Consider the following 22954-nt stretch of genomic DNA (forward strand, 5'->3'; position numbering starts at 1 on the left):
GTTCTCAAAAAAGGATTTCAGTAGAATTATGAAAATCCCTGTTGAAGGCTTTCAGAAAGGAATAGATGGCACTGATTTCAGTGTTGAAATTTGAGTGTGGAGTAGAAGGAATGATCTTCCTGAGTTTGTACTTCTGAGTCAGATGTCATAGTTTTATGGTAAAAATTAATTTAAATTTTGGATCTGCCTGTTTCAGAAAATGGGCATAGGTAAAACCTAGACAAACAAGATAAGCAAAAAATCATTAAAAAAACAAAACAAAAACGGGAATGCAATACCTTTCTTCTCCTCCTCCTCCCTCTTCATTTGCTGCATGTTGGTAATGGAATGTTTGGTTGCTTGGTTTAGATGAGAAGAAAGGAAATATTTGGAATTAGACATCAGTAAAGAGAGAAGCCAATTTATTTCTACCAAGTTGCAAACTAAAGATTCTAATCTCAATATTTGACATTTTTTTTAATCAAATGTTTCAATGTTGTTGAGGATTATCCTCTGTCCTGATACTAGCATTTTCCCTGGCTTGAACCACAAGGAGCTAGTAGGTATCTGCAGTAGGTATCTGGGTGCAAGAAGCCTGGTAAAATGTTGCAATGATTCCAGAAAGGAGATGGGAGTTATTTTCTTCTCTATGGGAAGAGGTAGATTCTTTTGGGCAAGAGGAGAGATCAAGAGGCACAAAGTTGTCCTAAATTCCCCCAATCTTGTCATATCAGTTACATTAAATGATAGGAGGTTTGAAGTTGGGTCTCAGTGGTATGTAGAGCACATAATTCTGAGACAATTCTTTGGCAGAGGGAATTAAATTGCTGCTCTTTGAATAAAATGGGAGACTCCAAATAATGAGCTCACTTTTCCCAAGACATTATTGATTGTTGACAGTGACTGTCACATGAAAGTTGCTTTCATATTTGTTTGGGTAAGTCAGGGAATGAATGGCATGCTCTGCCAATTACCAACAGTATATAAAGGTCCAAGGCAAGTAGGGACCATACTTCACCACATCCACTTGCAAACCACCCTTATTCTCTTCTCCTGACAACATGTGTTGCAACTACGGGAACTCCTGTGGCTATGGCTGTGGATGCGGCTATGGCTATGGATGTGGCCCCTATTCTGGCTGTGGTTATAGAACTGGCTATGGCTGTGGCTATGGCTCAGGTTATGGCTGTGGCTATGGCTCAGGTTATGGCTATGGCTGTGGCTATGGCTCAGGGTGGGGCTGTGGAAGAGGCTCCAGGTGTGGATGTGGATATGGCTCTGGCTGCTGGGGCTACCGGCCCCTTTGCTATAGAAGATGTTATTCTTCTTGCTGCTAGATCATCACTCTCCAAGCACCATTATCTTCGGAAATGACATCTAAAGAGACAATTGATTTAAGGATCCATACCCCAAGATTTCTATGTTCAGGAAACAGCATACTTGACATAGCCTTTGTCATCCAATGAAGATTTGTTAAGATGGCATATTGTAGCCCTGGGCTGTGTGGTATCATCTGACTATTTCCCAGAAGTTGGTCTATATTCCCTCAATCTGGATTCTGTGTTGTGACTGTGCCAGCAATCTTAACATCCTACAGTTGGGCAAAAAACATATTCTCAATAAAAATGGTTCTTTGCTTCTAACAAATCTGTCTTTGCTTGTGATTTACTCCTTTTCTTTAGGTGTTAGGGACCATTTGACAATTGGGCTGACAATACATTTCATCAACCTTGGGCGTCTTCTGTGATATAATACAAGCTTTTCTCTCATACGTGCATCAGAGATAATGTCTCTTACTAATTCACAGATCCTTCATGCCTAGGCACTCAGAACCCAACATAAATCATACAGTGTTTAGATACTGTGCCCTGGAAATCACACAGCCTTCAGAATTAAGCTAGTAGGTGGTGGTGGGGTGGGTGAGAGGAGAAGAAATGATATTTATTCAGGAGGTTGTGACAGAAACCCAAGGGAGAGGAGGTGTGGCCTGAGTGCTGAAAGGGTGGATGAATGGCATGGAAGAGAGTTTCGAGGATCAATGAGAAATTAGAAGCAAACTCAGGTGACCCATGAAGAACTAAGGACAGATAAGTTAGAGGAAAAATGTGGTATCATATCATGTGCATTTTGATGAAAGTGCAAATATATTTTTTTTGCATATGTTGAGTTTAAGGAAATTGATTTAAGTCACTTAATTTACAAAGAGTTTTAAAGGTTTTTGAAAGGGAGCAGTCTTACACACTTAAGACACGGGAGCAATATCATAGATGAGTTTCCTGCTCTCAGAAAATTTACATTATAAAAGGAGAAAGGAAAAATAAAGATTAATTACGATATATTTAGAGAGATAATTGCTATGGGCTATGGAAAGAATAAAACAGCTTCCTGGGGAAGAGAGTAAATTTTGATATATTGGAGAGATAGTTCAGGGAGGTATTTTGACATTTTGTGTCAAATGAACTAATCTTTGTTACGAGAAACACCAGAAGGGGCAGTAAGTATTAAATGTAAAGGAAGAGGAGAAATTTATTATGTTTTGGAGATGATCAGTGGTGCCACAATTTTTAGCAGAAAAGAGTAAAGACTAGTGCTTAATGGAGTTCTCTAGTGCGTTACTCAGTGTAGATATAAGAATAGAATGGAAAGCCAAGTCTACTTTCTGAGTTTGAGAGCCTACCACCTTGTTGGGTTCTGAGGTCAGTGTCCTTTCCTCACGTGACTTTTCAGATCTCTAACACTATATCCTATCATATAGAATGCCTTGGCAGGCTCAGTTTCCATGGGCAGTGAAAAATGACTCACGATTTTATTTCCAAGACAATGTCACTGGACAAATCTGAGTCTGAGGTCCCTGGAGCCAGGAGCCTCCCCATCCAATGGCCAATGACAAGGAAGATGGCTCTGCCATTAAAGTCAACCCTGGAGTGAGGCTATGCCCAGGATATAATGTGTTCTTGTGATAAATAAATAGGGGTTCTTTCAAGAATTGGATAGTTTTCACAGATGATATATCTATGAGTCTGATCTGACTACTGTCCATGCTCTGAGTAAATCTGAAGTATGTAAATCAAAGGTGGTTAAATCCAACAAAGAGGGGAAGGGACCTCTAAGAATTACAGTTTTTTCACAGTCTCCTCATGTTTCATTATGTTCCTGTGCTTGAAGGCTTTATAAAAGGGAAGAAAATCATTAATTAGGCATGAATATGGTAACTTATAGGATGCAGTAAAAGTCCAGTTATTTATTAGGCAAATAAGGTAACTTGTACATCTGGAAAAATGTCTTCATACACTATCACATATTTCAAAATGTGAAATTTGAGACTCAAAGAACATTTGAGACTTTCAGCTTGAATGAAATGAGACATTGTGTGAATGTATCCAAATATCTTCTAGCTTCTAAGAGGCACACTGACCTTTGAACATGTTTTTGTCTTCATGTATTTGATTTGTGTTGGGAAATATTGATTGAGTTCAGATTATGTACCAGGAACTCTACTTAGAATTAAGTTGTGATTCAGGGATGCACAGAATAAGAGGGTTTTTCTGCTGCCATGAATCAATACCCAGAGATCTGAATGGAAAGGTACTAGAAATAAATACATTTATTTATTTAAAATAAAGATAGAATATTTTGCAATAATTTAGGGGTATTGTGAATGGAAGGTGAGTGTTTAAAAAATAAGGTGTTGCTTCTAGGGAACGTGTGGATTAGAATATAGAGTTTTGAATTTTAAGAATGACAGAAAAGTAGAGAAAATAAAGAACAAGTACAGTGGGATGTACTTTTCTTTTAGCTTCTTGTAGGGATGAAACAGAGTGATCAGATAGACCATTGGCCAACAGTAGAAAAAGTGAGATTAAGAAATAATCTCAACTGATAGAAAAATGTCTAATAATGAAAATTCTCAGAAAACAAATTCAGTAGACTTATGAAAATCTATGTTGAAGGCTTTCAATAAAGGACTGGATAGCACTCATTTCTGGCATTCATTTCATTGTTGTTAAAATTTGAGTGTGGAGTAGAAGGGATAATCTTCTGAGTTTGTATTCTCTTGCAACGTGTATTTGTTAACTGTCACAGCAAAAATTAATTTAAATCTTAAATTCTGCTTGTGTCAGAAAATAATGATTTAGTTAAAACCTAGACAAGCATCATAAGCAAAAACATCATAAATATATAACACCTTTCTTTCTTTTCTTTCTTTCTCTCTCTCTCTTTCTTTTTCTTTCTTTCTTCATGTTAAGTGACAGAAAGGTTGAGTGTTTCCTTTAGTTGAGAAGAAAGGAAATATTTGGTATTAGAGACCAGCAAAGAGAGAACTTAATTTATCGATGTGAACCTGTACTCAAGGTTTCTAGATCTCATCACTATTGACATTTTATATCAGATGTTCCAATGTGGTTGCAGGCTGTTCTGTGCCCTGATATTAGCACCTTCCATCATCTTTCCTACAAGGACCCAAAAGATATCTGCAATACTTATCTGGGTGCGGGAAGTCTGGCAGGAAGTTGCAATGATTACAGAAGGGCGTATTTCTTTCCCTATGTGCAGAGGTAGACGTTTTAGGAAGAGCAGGGATCAAGATTGGCAAAATTTTCCTGTATTCCCCTCATCCTTTTTATATTAGGTATTATAAATGATAGTGGGTTGAGAAGTTCGGTATCAGGGGTGTATAGAGCACATGATTCACTGAGATAATTTTATGGCAGAGTGAATTAAAATGTGGCTCCTTAAATGAAATGGGGGGAAAATAAATAAGAGGAGATTGCAATTAGTGAGCTGATTTTTCCCAAGAAATTAATTGTTGACAGTGACTGTCACATGAAAGTTGCTTTCATATTTGTTGGTTGTGTCAGGGAATGAATGGCATGCTCTGCCAATTACTGACAGTATATAAGGGTCCAAGAGAAGTAGAGACCACACTTCACCACATCCACTTGCAAACCACCCGAATTCTCTTCTCCTGACAACATGTGTTGCAACTACGGGAACTCCTGTGGCTATGGCTGCGGATGCGGCTATGGCTATGGATGTGGCCCCTATTCTGGCTGTGGTTATAGAACTGGCTATGGCTGTGGCTATGGCTCAGGCTATGGCTGTGGCTGTGGCTATGGCTCAAGCTATGGCTGTGGCTGTGGCTATGGATCAGGTTATGGCTGTGGCTATGGCTATGGCTCAGGATGGGGCTGTGGAAGAGGCTCCTGCTATGGATGTGGATATGGCTCTGGCTGCTGGGGCTACCGGCCCCTTTGCTATAGAAGATGTTATTCTTCTTGCTGCTAGACCACCACTCTCCAAGAACCATTATCTTCTGAAATGACACATCTAAAGAGACCATTGATTTAAGGATCCTAACCCCAAGATTTCTACATCCAGGAAACTGCATACTTGACATAGCTAGCCTTTGTCATCCAATGAAGATTTGTTAAGATGGCATATTGTGGCTCTGGGCTGTGTGGCATCATCTGACTATTTCCCAAATGTTGGTCTTTGTTCCCTTAATCTAGATTCTGTGTTGTGACTGTGCCAGTGATCCTAACATCCCACAGCTGGGCAAAAGCTTATTCTCAATAAAAATGCTTCTTTTCTTTTGACTAATCTGTGTTCTTATTTTTTTTTTTTTTAATTTTTTTTTAATCTGTGTTCTTATTTGTGAATTACTCCTTTTGAGGTGTTAGGACCACTCTTGAAAATTGGGCTGACAATATGTCATGACCCTGGGGTCTTCCTTGATGTAATACTAGCTTTTCTTCTCATCATGCTTCAGAGATAATGTCATCTTCACCTAATTCTTAAATCTCTCATGCTAGGCACTTATAACCCAACAGAAATCACACAGTATTTTAGAATCATGTCTTGGAAATCACACTGAGTCTACAATGGAGCTGAAGGGGAAGAAAGGGAAGGAATGACACCTATTCAGGTACTTGTGACAGAAGCCAAAAGGAGAGGAGGTGTGGCCTGACTATGGAATGGATGGAAGAATGGGATGGAAGAGAGTATTTCCAGGATCAATGAGAAATTAGAAGTAGACTCAGGTGACTAATGAAGAACTGAGGATAGATAAATTAGAGAGAAAATATGGTACCATATCACATGCATTTTTGGAAGTGTGTATATAGAATTTGTATATATTGTGTTTGAGGAAATTGATTTAAGTCACTTGTTTGATAAATACCTTTGAATGTTTTTGAAAGAAAACTTCCCCACACACTGAAGATACAGTAACAAAATTTAAGAAGAGTTCCCTGCTCTTATAGTGTTTATATTCTAATAGGTGATAATAAAAAAGAACAATTAATCAAGATACATTTAGACAGATAATTGCCATGGAAGGAACAAAACAACTTCCTGGGGAAGAGAGTAAAGGTGGAAGTATTGGAGACACAGTTCAGGGAGATATTTTGACATTTTTTGTCAAATGAACTAATCTTTGTTACAAGAAACACTAGAAGGGGCAGTAGTAAATGTAAGGGAAGAAGAGAAATTTATTATGTTTTGGGAATGATCAGTGGTGCCACAATTTTTAGTGGAAATGAGCAAGGAGTAGTGGTTAATGGTGTTCTCTAATGCCTTAATTGGTACAGATATAAGAATGGGATGGAGGGACACTTGGGTGGCTCAGTGGTTACGTGTCTGCCTTGGGCTCAGAGTGTGATCCTGGGGTCTGGGGATCGAGTCCCACATTGGGCTTCCTGTGAAGAGCCTGCTTCTCCCTCTGCCTATGTCTCATGTGTCTCTAATGAATATAATAAAAACAGTCTTAAAAAAAAAAAAAGAATGGGATGAAGGGCCAGGTCTATTTTCTTGAGTTTGAGAGCCTACCACTTTGTTGGGTTTTGAGTTCAGTGCCCTTTCCTCATGTGACTTTCCAGATCTCTAACACTGTATCCTATCGCATAGAATGTCTTGTCAGGCTCAGTTTTCATGGGCAGTGAAAAATGACTCACTGTTTTGTCTTCATGACAAAGGTTACTGAACAAAATCTGAGTCTGAGGTTCTGGAGCCAGGAGCCCACTATTTCTTCATCAGTAGGACACATTATATCCTAGGCATAGCCTCACTCCAGGGCTGACATGATGGCAGAGCCATCTTCCTTGCCATTGGCCATTGGGTGGAGGCTCCTGGCTCATTTTTCACTTTAGGGCTGACTTTGATGCCAGAGCAAACTGTAATACTTAGAATTCCATTGCCCTCTTTGTGGGATTTCCCAACCTCAGATATACCCAGAACAATTGCAGTCCTCAGATCTGACTTACAGATATACCACCCATGAAAACTGTCCAAATCTCGAAAGAACCCCTAAAGTATATAATGTGTCCTACTGATGCCCAGGATATAATGTGTCTTACTGATGAAAAAAACAGGAATTCTTCAAGATTTGGACAGCTTCTGCAGGTGGAATATGTATAAGTCAGATCTGAGGACAGACTGTGCTCTGGATAAATCTGAGTTGGGAGAAATCCTAGAAACAAGGGAATGGGATTCTAAAAAAATACATTTAATTTAAAATTTACTTAACTAATTTATTATGATTCTTGTCCTTGAAGGCTTTCTGAAAGAGGGCAGAGTATCATCTATTAGGCATGAATATCATAATTTATATACCCAGTAAAGAGCTGATCATTTATTAGGACTATTGGATAATTTATACAACTAGAAAAGTGCCTTTATAAACTAACACATAATCAAATTATGAAATTTGTGAACCTTTTACTCAACATTTGGGACTTTCAGCATAAATGAAATCAGAACATTGTGATAATGTATCCAAATACCTTATAGTTTCTAACTGGCACAACAGTGCTTGAACATGTTTTTGTTTTAATGTACCCTTTTTTTAGTGACAGAAGTATTGATAGAGGTCAAATTATACACTGGGTACTCTACTTTGAGCTAAGTGGTGATTCAGGGATGCACAGAAGAGATTTTTTTTTCCGGCCATCATAGTTCAATACCTAGAGATCTGAATGGAAAGGTACTACAAATAATGCCATAAAGACAGAAAACATTTTCAGTAGTTCAGGGGCATTTTGATCAGAAAGACAGAAAACATTTTCAGTAGTTCAGGGACATTTTGATCAGAAGGTAGGTGTTTGAAAAGCAAAGTATCTATTCTAGGGAACTTGTGCATTAGAATTTCAAGAGTTGACAGAAAAGTTGAGAAAATAAAGTTAAAGAACATGTGTAGTGGCATGTATTTTTCTTTAAGTTTCTTGTTAGAGATGAAACATAACAGAGTGATCAAGTAGACCAGTGTCCAACTGTAGAAAAATGAGTCATAATACTCTCAACTGAAGGAAAAATGTCTAATAGTGATAGTTCTCAGAAAAGGATTTCAGGAGAATTATGAACATTCCTGTTGAAGATCTTTAATAAAGGCCTGGATGGTGTTCATTTCCTTGTTAAAATTTGAGTGTGGAGAGGAAGGAATGATCTTCCTAGTTTGTACTCCCTTCCAATTTGGATTTCATAGCTGTTATAAAGAAAGTATTTTAAATATTGGATCCTTCTTGATTTGGAAAATGGACAATGAAGATAACCAAAAAAAATCAAAGAAACAAAAACAACAATAACAACAAATAGCCAAACAAATTCCAAAAGAGTTTTTTCTTGCTTCATTTCTTTCTTTTTCTCTTTCTACATTTTTGATTAATTTATGTTGATGGAATGATTGGATATTTGGAAAATAAATATTTGATACTAGACACCAGTAAGAGAAAACCTAATTTATTGATGTGAAGTTATACACACCAAGGATTCTAGATCTCAGCACTATTGACATTTTATATTACATGTTTCACAGTTTGGGGTACTATTCTGTGTCCTGAGATTAGCATCTTCTCTCATTTCTACCATAAAGAGCCAACAGGTATCTGTAGTAGGTATCCAAGATGCAAGAAGCCTGAAAAAAAGTTACAGTAATTCCAGAAAGGAGATGGCAGTTATTCCCCCACCCCCACCCCATGGGCAGAGGTAGATGTTTTAGGACGAGCAGAGATCAAGACTGGCAAAATTTTCCTAAATTCCACCAACATTGTTAGTTATATAAGATATCGTAAATGATAGGAAGTTGGGAAATAGGGTACCAGTTGTATGTAGAGCACATGACTCTATTGAGACAATTCTCTGGCAGAGGGAATTAAAATGCTGCTCTTTAAATAAAATGAGAGTCTTAAAATAATGAGCTTATTTTTCACAAAACATTGTTGATTGTTGACAGTGACTGTCACATGAAAGTTGCTTTCATATTTGTTGGGTAAGTCAAGGAATGAATGGCATGGTCTGCCAATTACTGACAGTATATAAGGGTCCAAGAGAAGTAGAGACCGCACTTGACCACATCTACTTGCAAACCACCTGAATTCTCTTCTCCTGACAACATGTGTTGCAACTACGGGAACTCCTGTGGCTATGGCTGCGGATGTGGCTATGGCTATGGATGTGGCCCCTATTCTGGTTGTGGTTATAGAACTGGCTATGGCTGTGGCTATGGCTCAGGTTATGGCTGTGGCTATGGCTCAGGTTATGGCTGTGGCTATGGCTCAGGGTATGGCTGTGGCTGTGGCTATGGCTATGGCTCAGGATGGGGCTGTGGAAGAGGCTCCAGCTGTGGGTGTGGATATGGCTCTGGCTGCTGGGGCTACCGGCCCCTTTGCTACAGAAGATGTTATTCTTCTTGCTGCTAGACCATTACTCTCCAAGCACCATTAACTTCTGAAATGTCACATCTAAAGTGACAATTGATTCAGGGATCCAAACCCCACAATTTCTACCTCCGGGAAACTGCATGCTTGACAGAGGTTTTGATCTTCAGTAAACATTTTTGTGCCTCAAGGCTATGTAGCATCATCTGAGTGTTTCCCAAATGTTAGTCTTTATTCTCTTATTTGGATTCTGTGTTGTGACTATGCCAGAGATCCTAATGTCCCACAATTGGCCAAATTGCTATTCTCAATAAAAATGGTTCTTTGCTTCTAACAAATCTCTGTGTTCTTGTTTATAAATTATTCCTTTGAGGTGTTATGACCCCTTTTGAAAATTGGGCTGGCAATATGTTTCCTAAACCTGGGGTTCCTCCTTGACATAATACAAACATTTCTTTTCATACATGAATTAGAGGTAATGTCTTCTTCTTCAATTTCTTGTATCCCTCATGAACAGGCATTCAGAATCCAATAGAAATCATACAGTATTTCATAACCATGCCTTGGAAACCACTATGTATGTAGAACTGAGATGATGGTGAAAGAAAAGGAATGGGACTTCTGTCACAACCTCCTGAATAGGTGCAAGGGTGAGGAGATGTATCCTGAGTGCTGAACAGATGAATGGCATGGAAAATAATTTCTGAGATTAATGAGAAATTGGAAGCAGACTCAGGTGACACATGAATAAGGAAAGGATAAATTAGAAGAATAAGGTGGAATTATATCATGTGCATTTTGAGGAAAGGGCAAAAATATTTGTGTATATCAAGTTTAGGAATTTGATTTTAGTCACTTAATGATATGTAGCTTTGGAATTTTTTAAAAAATTTATTTATATAGAGAGCATGAGCAGGGCTAGGGGAAGCTGGAGAGTCAGAGAATCTCCTAAGTACTCCAAGTTGAGCACAGAGTTCAATGCGGGGCTCATTCTCGTGACCCTGAGATCATGACCTGAGCTGAAATCAGGAGTCAGATGCTTAACTGACTGAGCCACCCTGACACCCCATCTCTTTGTATGCTTATTTATGTTATTTTTAAAGATTTTATTTAATATTTGTGAGAGTGAGCGAGTGAGCAAGGGGCTAGGGGCAGAGGGAGAGGGAGAAGCAGACTCCCCAGTGAGAAGGGAGCCCTATGCTGGGCTCTAACCCAGGATCCTGGCATCATAACCTCAGTCAAAGGCAGCTGTTTAATTGACTGAGCCACCCAGGTGTCCCTTTCCATGTCTTTGAATGTTTTTGAAAGGGAACTGTGCTATATACTACAAAGTTGCAGATGAGTTTTTCTGTTCTCAGAGTGTTTATATTCTAACAGGTGATAATAAAAAAAAAGGTAATAATTAAATTTAGATAGATAATTGCATTGGAAGAAATAAAGCAGCTTCTTGGGGAAGAAATTGAAAGTTGTAATATTGGAGAGAGGGTTCAGGGAGGTATTTTGGCATTTTGCATCAAATGAACTGATGCTTGTTATAAGAAATACTAGCAAGGAAGGTAATAAGTACAAAGAGGGAAGAAAAATGCATCAACTTTTAGGGATGATGAGTGGTGCCACAATTTTTATGGAAAAGAGAAGGCCTACTTTCTTAAATGGGCTCACTTTGTTCGGGGAATATGTAAGAATGGGATGAAAATGTCTGGTTGACTTTATTAGTTTGAGAGTCAATTAGTTTGTTGGGTTCTTACTTCAGTGTCCTTTCCTCATGAGACTTTCCAGAACTCTCACATTTAGATCTTGTAATAGAAGATGACTTTTCAGACTCAATTTCCACCATGAAAGATAAATGAGTCTCTGTCTCATTTTCATGACAAGGGTCACTGCATAAAGTCTGAGTCTGAGGTCAGCTAGAAGTGAGGAGAGTCCACCAAATGGCCAATTCTAAGGAAGATGGCTCTGCCATTCAAGTCAGCCCTACAGAAAGGCTATTCCCAGGATATAATGTGTCCTATTGATGAAGGAACAGGGGTTCTTCAACGCTTGGACGGTTCACAGATGGAATATCTGTTAGCGGGATCTAGGGAATGACTGTGCTTGAGGAAATATGAGATGGGGAAATCCTACATAGAAGGGAAGGGAATTCTAATAATTACAGTTTGTTGAAAATATACTCATGTTTCATTATGTTCCTTGTACTTGAAGGATTTGAAAGACAGAAGAGTATCATCAACTTGGCATCTGTATTGTAATTTATATTCAGTAAAGGGTTGATCATTTATTAGGCATATAAGATAATTTGTACGTCTAGATAAGTGTCTTCATAAGCTAACACATATCTTCAAAATGTGAAATTAGAGACTCAGTCAAAGAACATTTGAGACTTTCAGCTTGCATGAAATGAGAACATTGTGATAATGTATCCAAATATCTTCTAGTTTCTAAGGGCCACACTGACCTTAGAACATATATTTGTTTTAATGCATCTGTTTTTTATTGGGGAAGTGTTGAGTTCAAATTATGTACTGGCCATGCTACTTAGAACTAAGTGGTAATTCCGAATGCAAAGAATAATTTTTTTCTGCCATCATGGATCAGTATCCTGACATCTGAATGGAAAGGTATTATTCATTATGCAATAGAGCTAGAAAAATTTTTCAGCAGTTTAGGGATATTGTGACCAGAAGATGGGGGTTTGGAAAGTAACATGTCTACTTGAGGGAACTCATGTACTAGAATTTATAGTTTTGAATTTCAAGAGTTGGCGGAAAAGTAGAGAAAATAAGGGTAAAGAACAACTGGAATGGGATATATTTTTTCTTAAACTTCTTAGGGATGAAACAGAGAGATAAGACATACTAGTAACCAATGGTAGAAAAACTAGTCAAAAACATTTTCAACTGAAGGAAAAATGTGTAATAATGAAAGTAAGAAAAAGGATTCAGAAGCTTTATGAAAATCCCCATTGAAGGCCTTTTATAAAGAGCTGAATGGATTTCATTTTGCTGTTGAAATTTGAGTTTGAGTAGAAGATATGATCTTTTTGAGTTTGTACTGCATTCCAACTTGGATTTCATAGTTATAGTAAAAAAATGATTTAAATTTTGGTTTCTTCCCATTTTGGAAATTGGTGATTTAGGTAAACCTAGACAACCAAGATAAACAAAAACATCACAAACAAACACATAACACCTTTCTATCTTTTTTGTGTGTGTGCGCATGTTAAGGGACAGAAAGGTTATATGTTTGGTTTAGTTGAGAAGAAAGGAATATTTGGAATTAGACACCAGTAAAGAGAGAACCTAATTTATTGTTGTGAAGCTACACATCAAGGTTTCTAGATCTCAGCACTACTAACATTTCATATCGGATGTTTCAATGTTTCAGTGTTGTTGGGGGCTGTTCTGTGCCCTGAGATTAGCATCTTTCCTCTCTACCACAAGGAGATAGTAGGTATCTGAAGTAGGTATCTGGTTTTGAGAAGCCTGGTATGAGTTGCAAGGATTCCAGAAAAGAGATAGTAGTTACATCCTCCAGTATGGGCAGAAGTAGATTTTTGAGGAAAGATGAGAAATGAGGAGGGATATAAATATCCTAAATTCCCCCAACCCTATTATAAAAAGTATATTAAATGATAGGTTGTGAAGTTGGGTCTCAGTGGTATGTAGAGCACATGATTCTATTGAGACAATTCTTTGGCAGAGGGAATTAAAATGATGCTCTTTAAATAAAACAGGAGACTCCAAATAATGAACTAACTTTCCCAAAGACATTAATGATTGTTGACAGTGACTGTCACAGCACAGTTGCTTACATATTTATTGGGTAAGTCAAGGAATGAATGGCATGCTCTGCCAATTACTGACAGTATATAAAGGTCCAAGGCAAGTAGAGACTTCACCACACTTCACCACACTTGCGAACCACCCAGATTCTCTTCTTCTGACAACATGTGTTGCAACTACGGGAACTCCTGTGGCTATGGCTGTGGATGCGGCTATGGCTATGGATGTGGCCCCTATTCTGGCTGTGGTTATAGAACTGGCTATGGCTGTGGCTATGGCTCAGGTTATGGCTGTGGCTGTGGCTATGGCTCAGGATGGGGCTGTGGAAGAGGCTCCAGCTGTGGGTGTGGATATGGCTCTGGCTGCTGGGGCTACCGGCCCCTTTGCTACAGAAGATGTTATTCTTCTTGCTGTTAGACCATCACTCCCCAAGCCCCATTTACTTCTGAAAGGATACATTTAGTGGGATAGCTGATTCAAGCCTCCAAATCCAAGATTTCTATGTCTAGGAAATTGCATACTTGACAGAGGCTTTGTCTTCCAGTGAACACTTTTTTGGGATGGCGTCTTATGGCTTGAGTTTATGTGGTATCATCTGACCATTTCCAAAAGTTGCTCTATACTCCCTTAATCTGGATTCTGTGTTGTGACTGTGCCAGTAATCTTCACATCTCACAGTTGGGCAAAAATTTATTCTCAATAAAAATAGTTTTGTCCTTTTAAAATTCTCTGTTTTTGTTTGTGATTTATGTATGTATGTATGTGTGTGTGTTTGTTATGGCCACTCTTGAAAATTCACTCACAATATATTTTATAAACCTGGGGTTCTTCCTTGATAAAGTACAAGCATTTCTTGTCATATGTACATCAGAGATAATGTCTTCTCTACCTGTTTCTCATATCCCTCATGCTCAGGCACTCAACCCAACAGCAATCACACAGTATTTCAGAACTGTGCCCTGGAAATAACCCTATGTCTAAAATGAAGCTGGAGGGGAAAGAGGAGAAGGAAAGACACCTATTTAAGGAGTTTGTGAGAGAAGCCCAAGCGAGAGGAGGTGTAGCCTGAGTGCTGAATGGATAGATGTCATGAAAGAGAGTTTCCAGGATCAAGGAGAAATTAGAAGCAGACTCAGGTGACACATGAACAATTAATGGAAGGGTAGGATGGAGGAAAAATGTGATATTATCACCTCTGCATTTTTTGTTGAAGTGCAAATATATTTTTTTGCATACCTTAAGTTTGAAGAATTTATTTAAGACACTTGTTAAGAAATGGCTTTGAATGTGTTGAAAGGGAACTGTCCTACATACTGAAGATACAGTAACAAATTTTTAGAAGAGTTTCCTGTTCTCAGAATGTTTGCATTCTAATAAGTGAAAATGAAAAAAAAAAAAAAAAGCAAGATACTTTTAGGCTGATAATTTCTATGGAAGGAATAAAACAACTTCCTGGGAAAAGTGTGAAGATGGAAATATTGGAGAGATAGTTCAGGGAGTTATTTGGCATTTTGTGTCAAATGAACTAATGTTTGTCACAAGAAACACTAGAAATAGTGGTAGCAAGTGTAATGATGAAGAGAAATTCATCATGTTTTGGCAATGATCGGTGATGCCACAATTTTTAGTGGAAAAGTGTAAGGACTGGGACGCGTGGGTGGTTCAGTGTGAGTGTCAGCCTTTGGCTCAGGGTGTGACCCCAGGATCCCAGGATAGAGTCCCACATCGGGCTCCATGCTGGGAGCCTGTTTCTCCTTCTGCCTATGTCTCTGTCCCTCTCTTTCTGTGTCTCTCATAAATAAATAAAATAAATGTTTTTTAAAAATTGTAAGGACTAGTGCTTAACGATGTTCTCTAGAGCCTTAATTGGTACAAATATAAGAATGTGTTGAAAAGCTGAGTCTACTTTCCGTGTTTGAGATCTTACCACTTTGTGGGTTCTGAGTTCAGTTTCCTTTCCTCATATGACTTTCTAGATCTCTAACACTGTATCCTATAACATAGAATGTCCAGGGTAGCTGGGTTGGGGAATGGGGTAATTGGGTTAGAGGCATTAAGAAGGGTATGTGATGTGATAAGCACTGGGTGTTATATGCAACTGATGAATTACTGAACTCTACATCTGAAAATAGTGATGTTCTACATGTTGGTTAATTGAATTTAAATTAAATAAACATAGAATGTCTTGTCATGCTCCTTTTCCATAAGCAGTGAAAAATGATTCACTGTTTTATCTCTATGACAAGAGTCACTGCACAAATCTGAGTCTGAGGTCCCTAGAGCTCGGAGACTCCACAAAATGGCCAGTTGCAAGGAAAATGGCTCTTCCATCAAAGTCAGCCCTGGAGTGAGGCTATGCCCAGGATATAATGTGTCCTACTGATGAAAAAACAGGAATTCTTCAAGATTTGGACAGTTTCTACACATGGAATATGTGTAAGGCAGGTCTGAGGATAGACTGTGCTCTGAATAAATTTGAGTTGGGGAAATCTTAGAAAATCTTAGAAACAAGGGAGTAGAATTCTAATAATTACATTTTGTTGAAAGTCTATTCACGGTCCATTATGTTTCTTGTGCTTGAAGGCTTTTGAAAGACAGAAGAATATCATCAATTAGGCATCTATATCATAACATATTTAATAAAGGGTTGATCATTTTAGTCATACAAGAATATACATCAGGAAAAATGTCTTTGTAATTTACACTATCTTCAAAAAGTGAAATGTGTGACTATATTAGTAAAGAACAAAATATGAGACTTCCAGCTTGCATGAAATGAGAACATTGTGATAATGTATCCAAATATCTTATAGTTTGAACATATTTTTGTTTTAATCCATATATTTTTTAATTGGGGAAATATTGAGTTCAGATTATATACAGGCACTCTACTTTGAACTAAGTGGTGATTTAGAGAAATACAGAATGACAGATTTATTTTATTTTATTTTTTTTGCCCTATAGATCAGTATCCCGACATCCCAATGAAAAGGTACTAAAATTATGCAATAAAGATAGAAAAATTTTGGATTACTCACGGGTATTGTGACCAGAAAGTTGGTGCTTAAAAAGTAACTTGTCTATTCTAGGGAACTTGTATATTAGAATTTATAGTTTTGAAATTCAAGATTTGACAGAAAAGTAGAGAAAATAAAGGTAAGGAACAACTGGAATGGGATATACATATATATATGTGTATAGAATATGCACATTTTCTAAATATATATCATATATATATTTTAAACTTCTCATTAGGGATGAAACAGATATGACATATATCAGTAACAAATGGTAGAAAAACTAGTTGAAAATACTCTCAACTGAAGGAAAAATGTGTAATAATAAAAGTTCTCAGAAAAGGGATTCAGCAGCTTTATGAAAATCCCTTTTGAAGGCCTTTTATAAAGAACTGGATGGATTTATTTTGTTGTTGAAATTTGAATGTTGAGTAGAAGATATGATCTGAGTTTGTACTGCCTTTCAACTTGGATTTCATAGAGTAAAAAAATAATTTAAATTTTGGTTTCTTCCCATTTTGGAAATTGATGATTTAGGTAAACCTAGACAACCAAGATAAACAAAAACATCACAAACAAACAAATAACACCTTTGTTGGTTGTTTGCCTGTTTGTCTTTTGGTCTGCATGTTAAGTGGTGGAAGGGTTGGATGTTTGGTTTAGTGGAGAAGAAAGGAAATATTTGGTATTAAACACCAGTAAAGAGATAATGTAATTTATCAATGTGAAGTTACATGCCAAGGTTTCTAGATCTCAGCAGTATTCACATTTTATGTCAGATGTTTCAATGTTTTTTGTGGCTGTTCTATGCCCTGAGATTAGCTTCTTCCCTTGTTTCTCACAAGGGAATCTGCAGTAAGAATCCAGGTACAAGAAGCCTGGCAAATATTAGCAATGATTCCAGAAAGAAGATGGCAGTTATTTCCTCCCCTATGGGGAGAGGTAAATATTTTAGGAAAGAGGAGAAATCAAGAGGGACTTAGTTTTCTAAATTCTCTGGAATCTTGTTATAATTTTTTTTTTAATTTATTTATGATAGTCACACACAGAGAGAGAGAGAGAGAGAGAGAGAGAGAGGCAGAGACACAGGCAGAGGGAGAAGCAGGCTCCATGCACCTGGAGCCCGACGTGGGATTCGATCCCGGGTCTCCAGGATCGTGCCCTGGGCCAAAGGCAGGCGCCAAACCGCTGCGCCACCCAGGGATCCCTGGAATCTTGTTATAAATGCTATATTCAATGATATGAGTTTATAAAGTTGGGTTTCAGTGGTATGTAGACCACATGATTCTACTGAGACAATTCTTTGGCAGAGGGAATTAAAATGATGTTCTTTAAATAAAATGGGAGCCTCCAAATAATGAGATCACTTTACCCAAGACATTATTGATTGTTGACAGACACTGTCACATGAAAGTTGCTTTCATATTTGTTGGTTGTGTCAAGGAATGAATGGCATGCTCTGCCAATTACCAACAGTATATAAGGGTCCAAGAGAAGTATGGACCATACTTAACCACATCCACGTGTAAACCACCCAAATTCTCTTCTGACAACATGTGTTGCAACTACGGGAACTCCAGTGGCTATGGCTGCGGATGCGGCTATGGCTATGGATGTGGCCCCTATTCTGGTTGTGGTTATAGAACTGGCTATGGCTGTGGCTATGGCTCAGGTTATGGCTGTGGCTATGGCTCAGGTTATGGCTGTGGCTATGGCTCAGGTTATGGCTGTGGCTGTGGCTATGGCTATGGCTCAGGATGGGGCTGTGGAAGAGGCTCCAGCTATGGATGTGGATATGGCTCTGGCTGCTGGGGCTACCGGCCCCTTTGCTACAGAAGATGTTATTCTTCTTGCTGCTAGATCACTACTCTCCAAGCACCAATAGCTTCTGAAATGACACATCTAAAGAGACAATTGATTCAAGGATCCATACCCAGGATTTCTATGTCCAGGAAACTGCATGCTTGACAGAGTCTTTGAGCCCCAGTGAACATTTGTTAGGATGGCTTGTTGTGTCTGGAGGCTGTGTGGCATCATCTGACTATTTCCCAAAAGTTGGTTTTTACTCCCTTAATCTGGATTCTGTGTTGTGACTGTGCCAGCAATCTTAACGTCCTACAGTTGGGCAAAAAACTTATTCTCAATAAAAATGGTTCCTTGCTTCTCACAAATCTCTGTGTTCTTGCTTGTGAATTATTCCTTTCTTGAGGTGTGGTGACCCCTCTTGAAAACTGGACTGACAATACATTTCATCAATGTAGGGGCACTATCTTGATATAATACAAGCATTTCTTGTCACAGGTACATCAGAGATAATGTTTTCCCGACCTAGGTCTTGTACCCCACCCCCATTCTGAGGTACTCACAAATCACACAGTGTTTTACCACTGTGCCCTAGGAAATCACATTGACTCTGGAATGGAGCTGGAGGGGAAAGAGGAGAAGGAATGACACTTATTCAGGAGGTTGTGACAGAAGCCCAAGGGAGAGGAGGTGTGGCCTGAGTGCTGAATGGATGGATGAATAGCATGGGAGAGAGTGTTCCCAGAATTAATGAGGAATTAGAAGCCGACTCAGGAGACTAATGAAGAACTAGAGGAAGGATAAATTAGAAGAAAAATGTGGTATCATATGTGCATTTTGATGAAAGTATAGACATATTTGTTTGGATTTTTAAGTTTAAGAAATTGATTTAAGTCACTCACTTTACAAATAGTTTGAATGGTTTTTTTTTACACAGATATATTTATTTTATTATTCGGGGGGGGGGATAGAGAGTGAACACGAGTAGGGGGGTCTGAGAGAGAGGGAGATAAGCAGACTCCTGCTGTGCAGGTATCCTGACATCTAGCTCCATCCCAGCATCCTTAGATCATGACCTGATTCTAAATCAAGAGTTGGATGCTTAAGTGACTGTACCACCCAGGTGCCCAAGTTATTATTATTTCTGAAAGGAAATGTCCTACATATTTAAGACATATTGTAGATGAATTTCGTGCTTTCAGAGTATTTATATTCTAGTAGGTGATAATAAGAAAAAGTAACAATTAATTGAGATAAATTTAGACAGATAATTGCTATGGAAGGAATAGAACAGCTTTCTGGAGAAGAGAGTGAAGATTGAAGTATTAGAGAGAGAGTTCAAGGAGGTATTTTGATATTTTGTGTCAAATGAACTAATGTTTGTTACAAAAAACAAAAAACACTAGAAAGGGCTGTAATAAGTGTAAAGGATAAAGAGAAATGGATTGTTTTGGGGATGATCAGTGGTGCCACAATTTTTCATGGAAATGAGCAAGGACTAGTGTTTAATGGTGTACTCTAGTGCCTAAATGGTTGCAGATCTAAGAATGAGATGAACAGTTGAGTCTGCTTTCTGAGTTAGAGAGCCTCCCACTTGGTTGGGTTCTGAACTCAGTGTCCTTTCCTCACCTGACTTTCCAAATCTCTAATACTGTATCCTATCACATAGAATTCTTGTCAGGCTCAGTTTCTTTGGGCCTGGTTTTTTTTTTTTTTTTTTTTACATGACCAGAGTCACTGCAAGATCTGAGTCTGAGGTCCCTGGAGCCAAGAACCTCTACAAAATGGCCAGTTTCAAGGAGAATGGATCTGTCATCAAACACAGCCTCAGAATGTGACGGTGTCCAGGATATAATGTCTCCTACTCTTGAAGAAATAGGGTTTCTTAAAGAGTCGGGCAGTTTTCATACATGGAATATTTGTATGTCTGATGTGAGGACTATACTCTGGGTAAATCTGAGGTGGGGAAATCCTACAAAGAGGAGAATGAAATTTGTATAATTACAGTTTTTGAAAGTCTACTCATTGTTTTCTTATGATCCCTGTCCTTGAAGCCTTTGTGAATGAGGGAAGAACATCATCCATTAAGCATCAATATTGTAATTTATATATCCATTCATTTATTAGGCATATAAGATAATTTATGCCTCTGGAAAAATACCTTCATAAAGTAACACACATCTTCAAAATGTGAAATTTGAGACTATTTTAGTCAAGGAACATTTGAGACTTTCTACTTCAGTGAAATCAGAACATTGTGAGAATGTATCCAAATATCTTATAGCTTCCAAGGGGCACACTGATTCTTGAACATATATTTGTTTTAATGTATCTATTTTTATAGGGGAAATATTGATAGACATCAAACTATGTACTGGGTACTCGGAACTAAGTGGTGATTCAGGGATGCACAGAATAAGAGAGTTTTTGGGGCCGTCATGGTTCAATACCCAGAGATCTGAATGGAGAGGTACTACAAACAATGCAATAAAGGTAGAAAATATTTTCAATTGCTCAGGGTTATTTTGATTGGAAGGTGGATGCTTGAAAAGTAATAGGTCTATTCTGGAGAACTTATGCATTAGAATTTATAGTTTTGAATATCAAGAATGACAGAAAAAGAGAAAATAAGGAATATAATAAGACGTATTTTTTTGTGCTTTTTTAAGAGATGAAACCTAACAATGATCAGATAGACCAGCATCCAAGTGTAGAAAAAATAGTCATAATACATTCAACTGAAGGAAAATGTCTAATAATGAAAGTTCTCAGAAAAGGATTTCAGTAGAATTATGAAAATCCCTGTTGAAGGCTTTCAGAAAGGAATAGATGGCACTGATTTCATTGTTGAAATTTGAGTGCGGAGTAGAAGGAATGATCTTCCTGAGTTTGTACTTCTGAGTCAGATGTCATAGTTTTATGGTAAAAATTAATTTAAATTTTGGATCTGCCTGTTTCAGAAAATGGGCATAGGTAAAACCTAGACAAACAAAATAAGCAAAAAATCATAAAAAAGTTCATGTAATACCATGTAATACCTTCCTTCTCCTCCTTCTTCCTCTTCATTGGCTGCATGTCTGGTAATGGAATGTTTGGATGCTTGGCTTAGATGAGAAGAAAGGAAATATTTGGAATTAGACATCAGTAAAGAGAGAAGGCAATTTATTTCTACCAAGTTGCAAACTAAAGATTCTAATCTCAATACTTGACATTTTTTTTAATCAAATGTTTCAATGTTGTTGAGGATTATCCTCTGTCGTGATACTAGCATTTTCCCTGGCTTGAACCACAAGGAGCTAGTAGGTATCTGCAGTAGGTATCTGGGTGCAAGAATCCTGCAAAATGTTGCAATGATTCCAGAAAGGAGATGGGAGTTATTTTCTTCTCTATGGGAAGAGGTAGATTCTTTTGGGCCAGAGGAGAGATCAAGAGGCACAAAGTTGTCCTAAATTCCCCCAATCTTGTCATATCCGTTTCATTAAATGATAGGAGGTTTGAAGTTGGGTCTCAGTGGTATGTAGTGTACATGATTATGAGACAATTCTTTGGCAGAGGGAATTAAATTGCTGCTCTTTAAATAAAATGGGAGATTCCAAATAATGAGCTCACTTTTCCCAAGACATTATAGATTCTTGACAGACACTGTCACATGAAAGTTGCTTTCATATTTGTTTGGGTAAGTCAGGGAATGAATGGCATGCTCTGCCAATTACCAACAGTATATAAAGGTCCAAGGCAAGTAGAGACCATACATCACCACATCCACTTGCAAACCACCCGAATTCTCTTCTGACAACATGTGTTGCAACTACGGGAACTCCTGTGGCTATGGCTGCCGATGCGGCTATGGCTATGGATGTGGCCCCTATTCTGGTTGTGGTTATAGAACTGGCTATGGCTGTGGCTGTGGCTGTGGCTATGGCTCAGGGTATGGCTGTGGCTGTGGCTATGGCTCAGGTTATGGCTGTGGTTATGGCTCAGGATGGGGATGTGGAAGAGGCTCCAGCTATGGATGTGGATATGGCTCTGGCTGCTGGGGCTACCGACCCCTTTGCTACAGAAGATGTTATTCTTCTTGCTGCTAGATCACCACTCTCCAAGCACCAATAGCTTCTGAAATGACACATCTAAAGAGACAATTGAATCAATGATCCATACCCCAGGATTTCTATGTCCAGGAAACTGCATGCTTGACAGAGTCTTTGAGCCCCAGTGAACATTTGTTAGGATGGCTTGTTGTGTCTGGAGGCTGTGTGGCATCATCTGACTATTTCCCAAAAGTTGGTTTTTACTCCCTTAATCTGGATTCTGTGTTGTGACTGTGCCAGCAATCTTAACGTCCTACAGTTGGGCAAAAAACTTATTCTCAATAAAAATGGTTCCTTGCTTCTAACAAATCTCTGTGTTCTTGCTTGTGAATTATTCCTTTCTTGAGGTGTGGGGACTCCTCTTGAACACTGAACTGACAATACATTTCATCAACGTGGGGGCACTTCCTTGATATAATACAAGCATTTCTTGTCACAGGTACATCAGAGATAATGTTTTCCCGACCTAGGTCTTGTACCCCACCCCCATTCTGAGGTACTCACAAATCACACAGTGTTTTAGTACTGTGCCCTAGGAAATCACATTGACTCTGGAATGGAGCTGGAGGGGAAAGCGGAGAAGGAATGACACCTATTCAGGAGGTTGTGACAGAAGCCCAAGGGAGAGGAGGTGT

General features: G+C 38.4%; 6 protein-coding genes across 6 annotated transcripts; all 6 read left to right on the forward strand.

Annotated features, from left to right (window-relative positions):
* Positions 1-1040: 1040 nt before the first annotated feature.
* LOC121479335 (keratin-associated protein 21-1-like) lies at positions 1041-1316 on the forward strand. Its single transcript, XM_041734887.1, has one exon. It carries the CDS (start codon positions 1041-1043, stop codon positions 1314-1316), a length of 276 nt encoding a protein of 91 aa, XP_041590821.1.
* A 3637-nt stretch (positions 1317-4953) lies between these two features.
* LOC121479336 (keratin-associated protein 21-1-like) lies at positions 4954-5265 on the forward strand. Its single transcript, XM_041734889.1, has one exon. It carries the CDS (start codon positions 4954-4956, stop codon positions 5263-5265), a length of 312 nt encoding a protein of 103 aa, XP_041590823.1.
* Positions 5266-9365: 4100 nt separating this feature from the next.
* LOC121479274 (keratin-associated protein 6-2-like) lies at positions 9366-9834 on the forward strand. The gene has a single exon (XM_041734766.1). The coding sequence runs from the start codon at positions 9366-9368 to the stop codon at positions 9669-9671; it is 306 nt and encodes a 101-aa protein (XP_041590700.1). The 3' UTR covers positions 9672-9834.
* A 3742-nt stretch (positions 9835-13576) lies between these two features.
* Positions 13577-13947, forward strand: LOC121479291 (keratin-associated protein 6-2-like). The gene has a single exon (XM_041734786.1). The coding sequence runs from the start codon at positions 13577-13579 to the stop codon at positions 13826-13828; it is 252 nt and encodes an 83-aa protein (XP_041590720.1). The 3' UTR covers positions 13829-13947.
* A 4035-nt stretch (positions 13948-17982) lies between these two features.
* On the forward strand, positions 17983-18288 carry LOC121479337 (keratin-associated protein 6-2-like). The gene has a single exon (XM_041734890.1). The coding sequence runs from the start codon at positions 17983-17985 to the stop codon at positions 18286-18288; it is 306 nt and encodes a 101-aa protein (XP_041590824.1).
* A 3740-nt stretch (positions 18289-22028) lies between these two features.
* On the forward strand, positions 22029-22316 carry LOC121479338 (keratin-associated protein 21-1-like). Its single transcript, XM_041734891.1, has one exon. It carries the CDS (start codon positions 22029-22031, stop codon positions 22314-22316), a length of 288 nt encoding a protein of 95 aa, XP_041590825.1.
* Positions 22317-22954: the final 638 nt, after the last annotated feature.

This window comes from Vulpes lagopus, chromosome 20 (genome assembly GCF_018345385.1).
Source record: "Vulpes lagopus strain Blue_001 chromosome 20, ASM1834538v1, whole genome shotgun sequence".
NCBI classification, from domain to species: domain Eukaryota; kingdom Metazoa; phylum Chordata; class Mammalia; order Carnivora; family Canidae; genus Vulpes; species Vulpes lagopus.

Bases quoted from the DNA above. Each gene is read 5' to 3' on its own strand.
- LOC121479336 (XM_041734889.1), top strand. From the start codon at position 4,954: ATGTGTTGCAACTACGGGAACTCCTGTGGCTATGGCTGCGGATGCGGC.
- LOC121479337 (XM_041734890.1), top strand. From the start codon at position 17,983: ATGTGTTGCAACTACGGGAACTCCAGTGGCTATGGCTGCGGATGCGGC.
- LOC121479338 (XM_041734891.1), top strand. From the start codon at position 22,029: ATGTGTTGCAACTACGGGAACTCCTGTGGCTATGGCTGCCGATGCGGC.
- LOC121479274 (XM_041734766.1), top strand. From the start codon at position 9,366: ATGTGTTGCAACTACGGGAACTCCTGTGGCTATGGCTGCGGATGTGGC.
- LOC121479291 (XM_041734786.1), top strand. From the start codon at position 13,577: ATGTGTTGCAACTACGGGAACTCCTGTGGCTATGGCTGTGGATGCGGC.
- LOC121479335 (XM_041734887.1), top strand. From the start codon at position 1,041: ATGTGTTGCAACTACGGGAACTCCTGTGGCTATGGCTGTGGATGCGGC.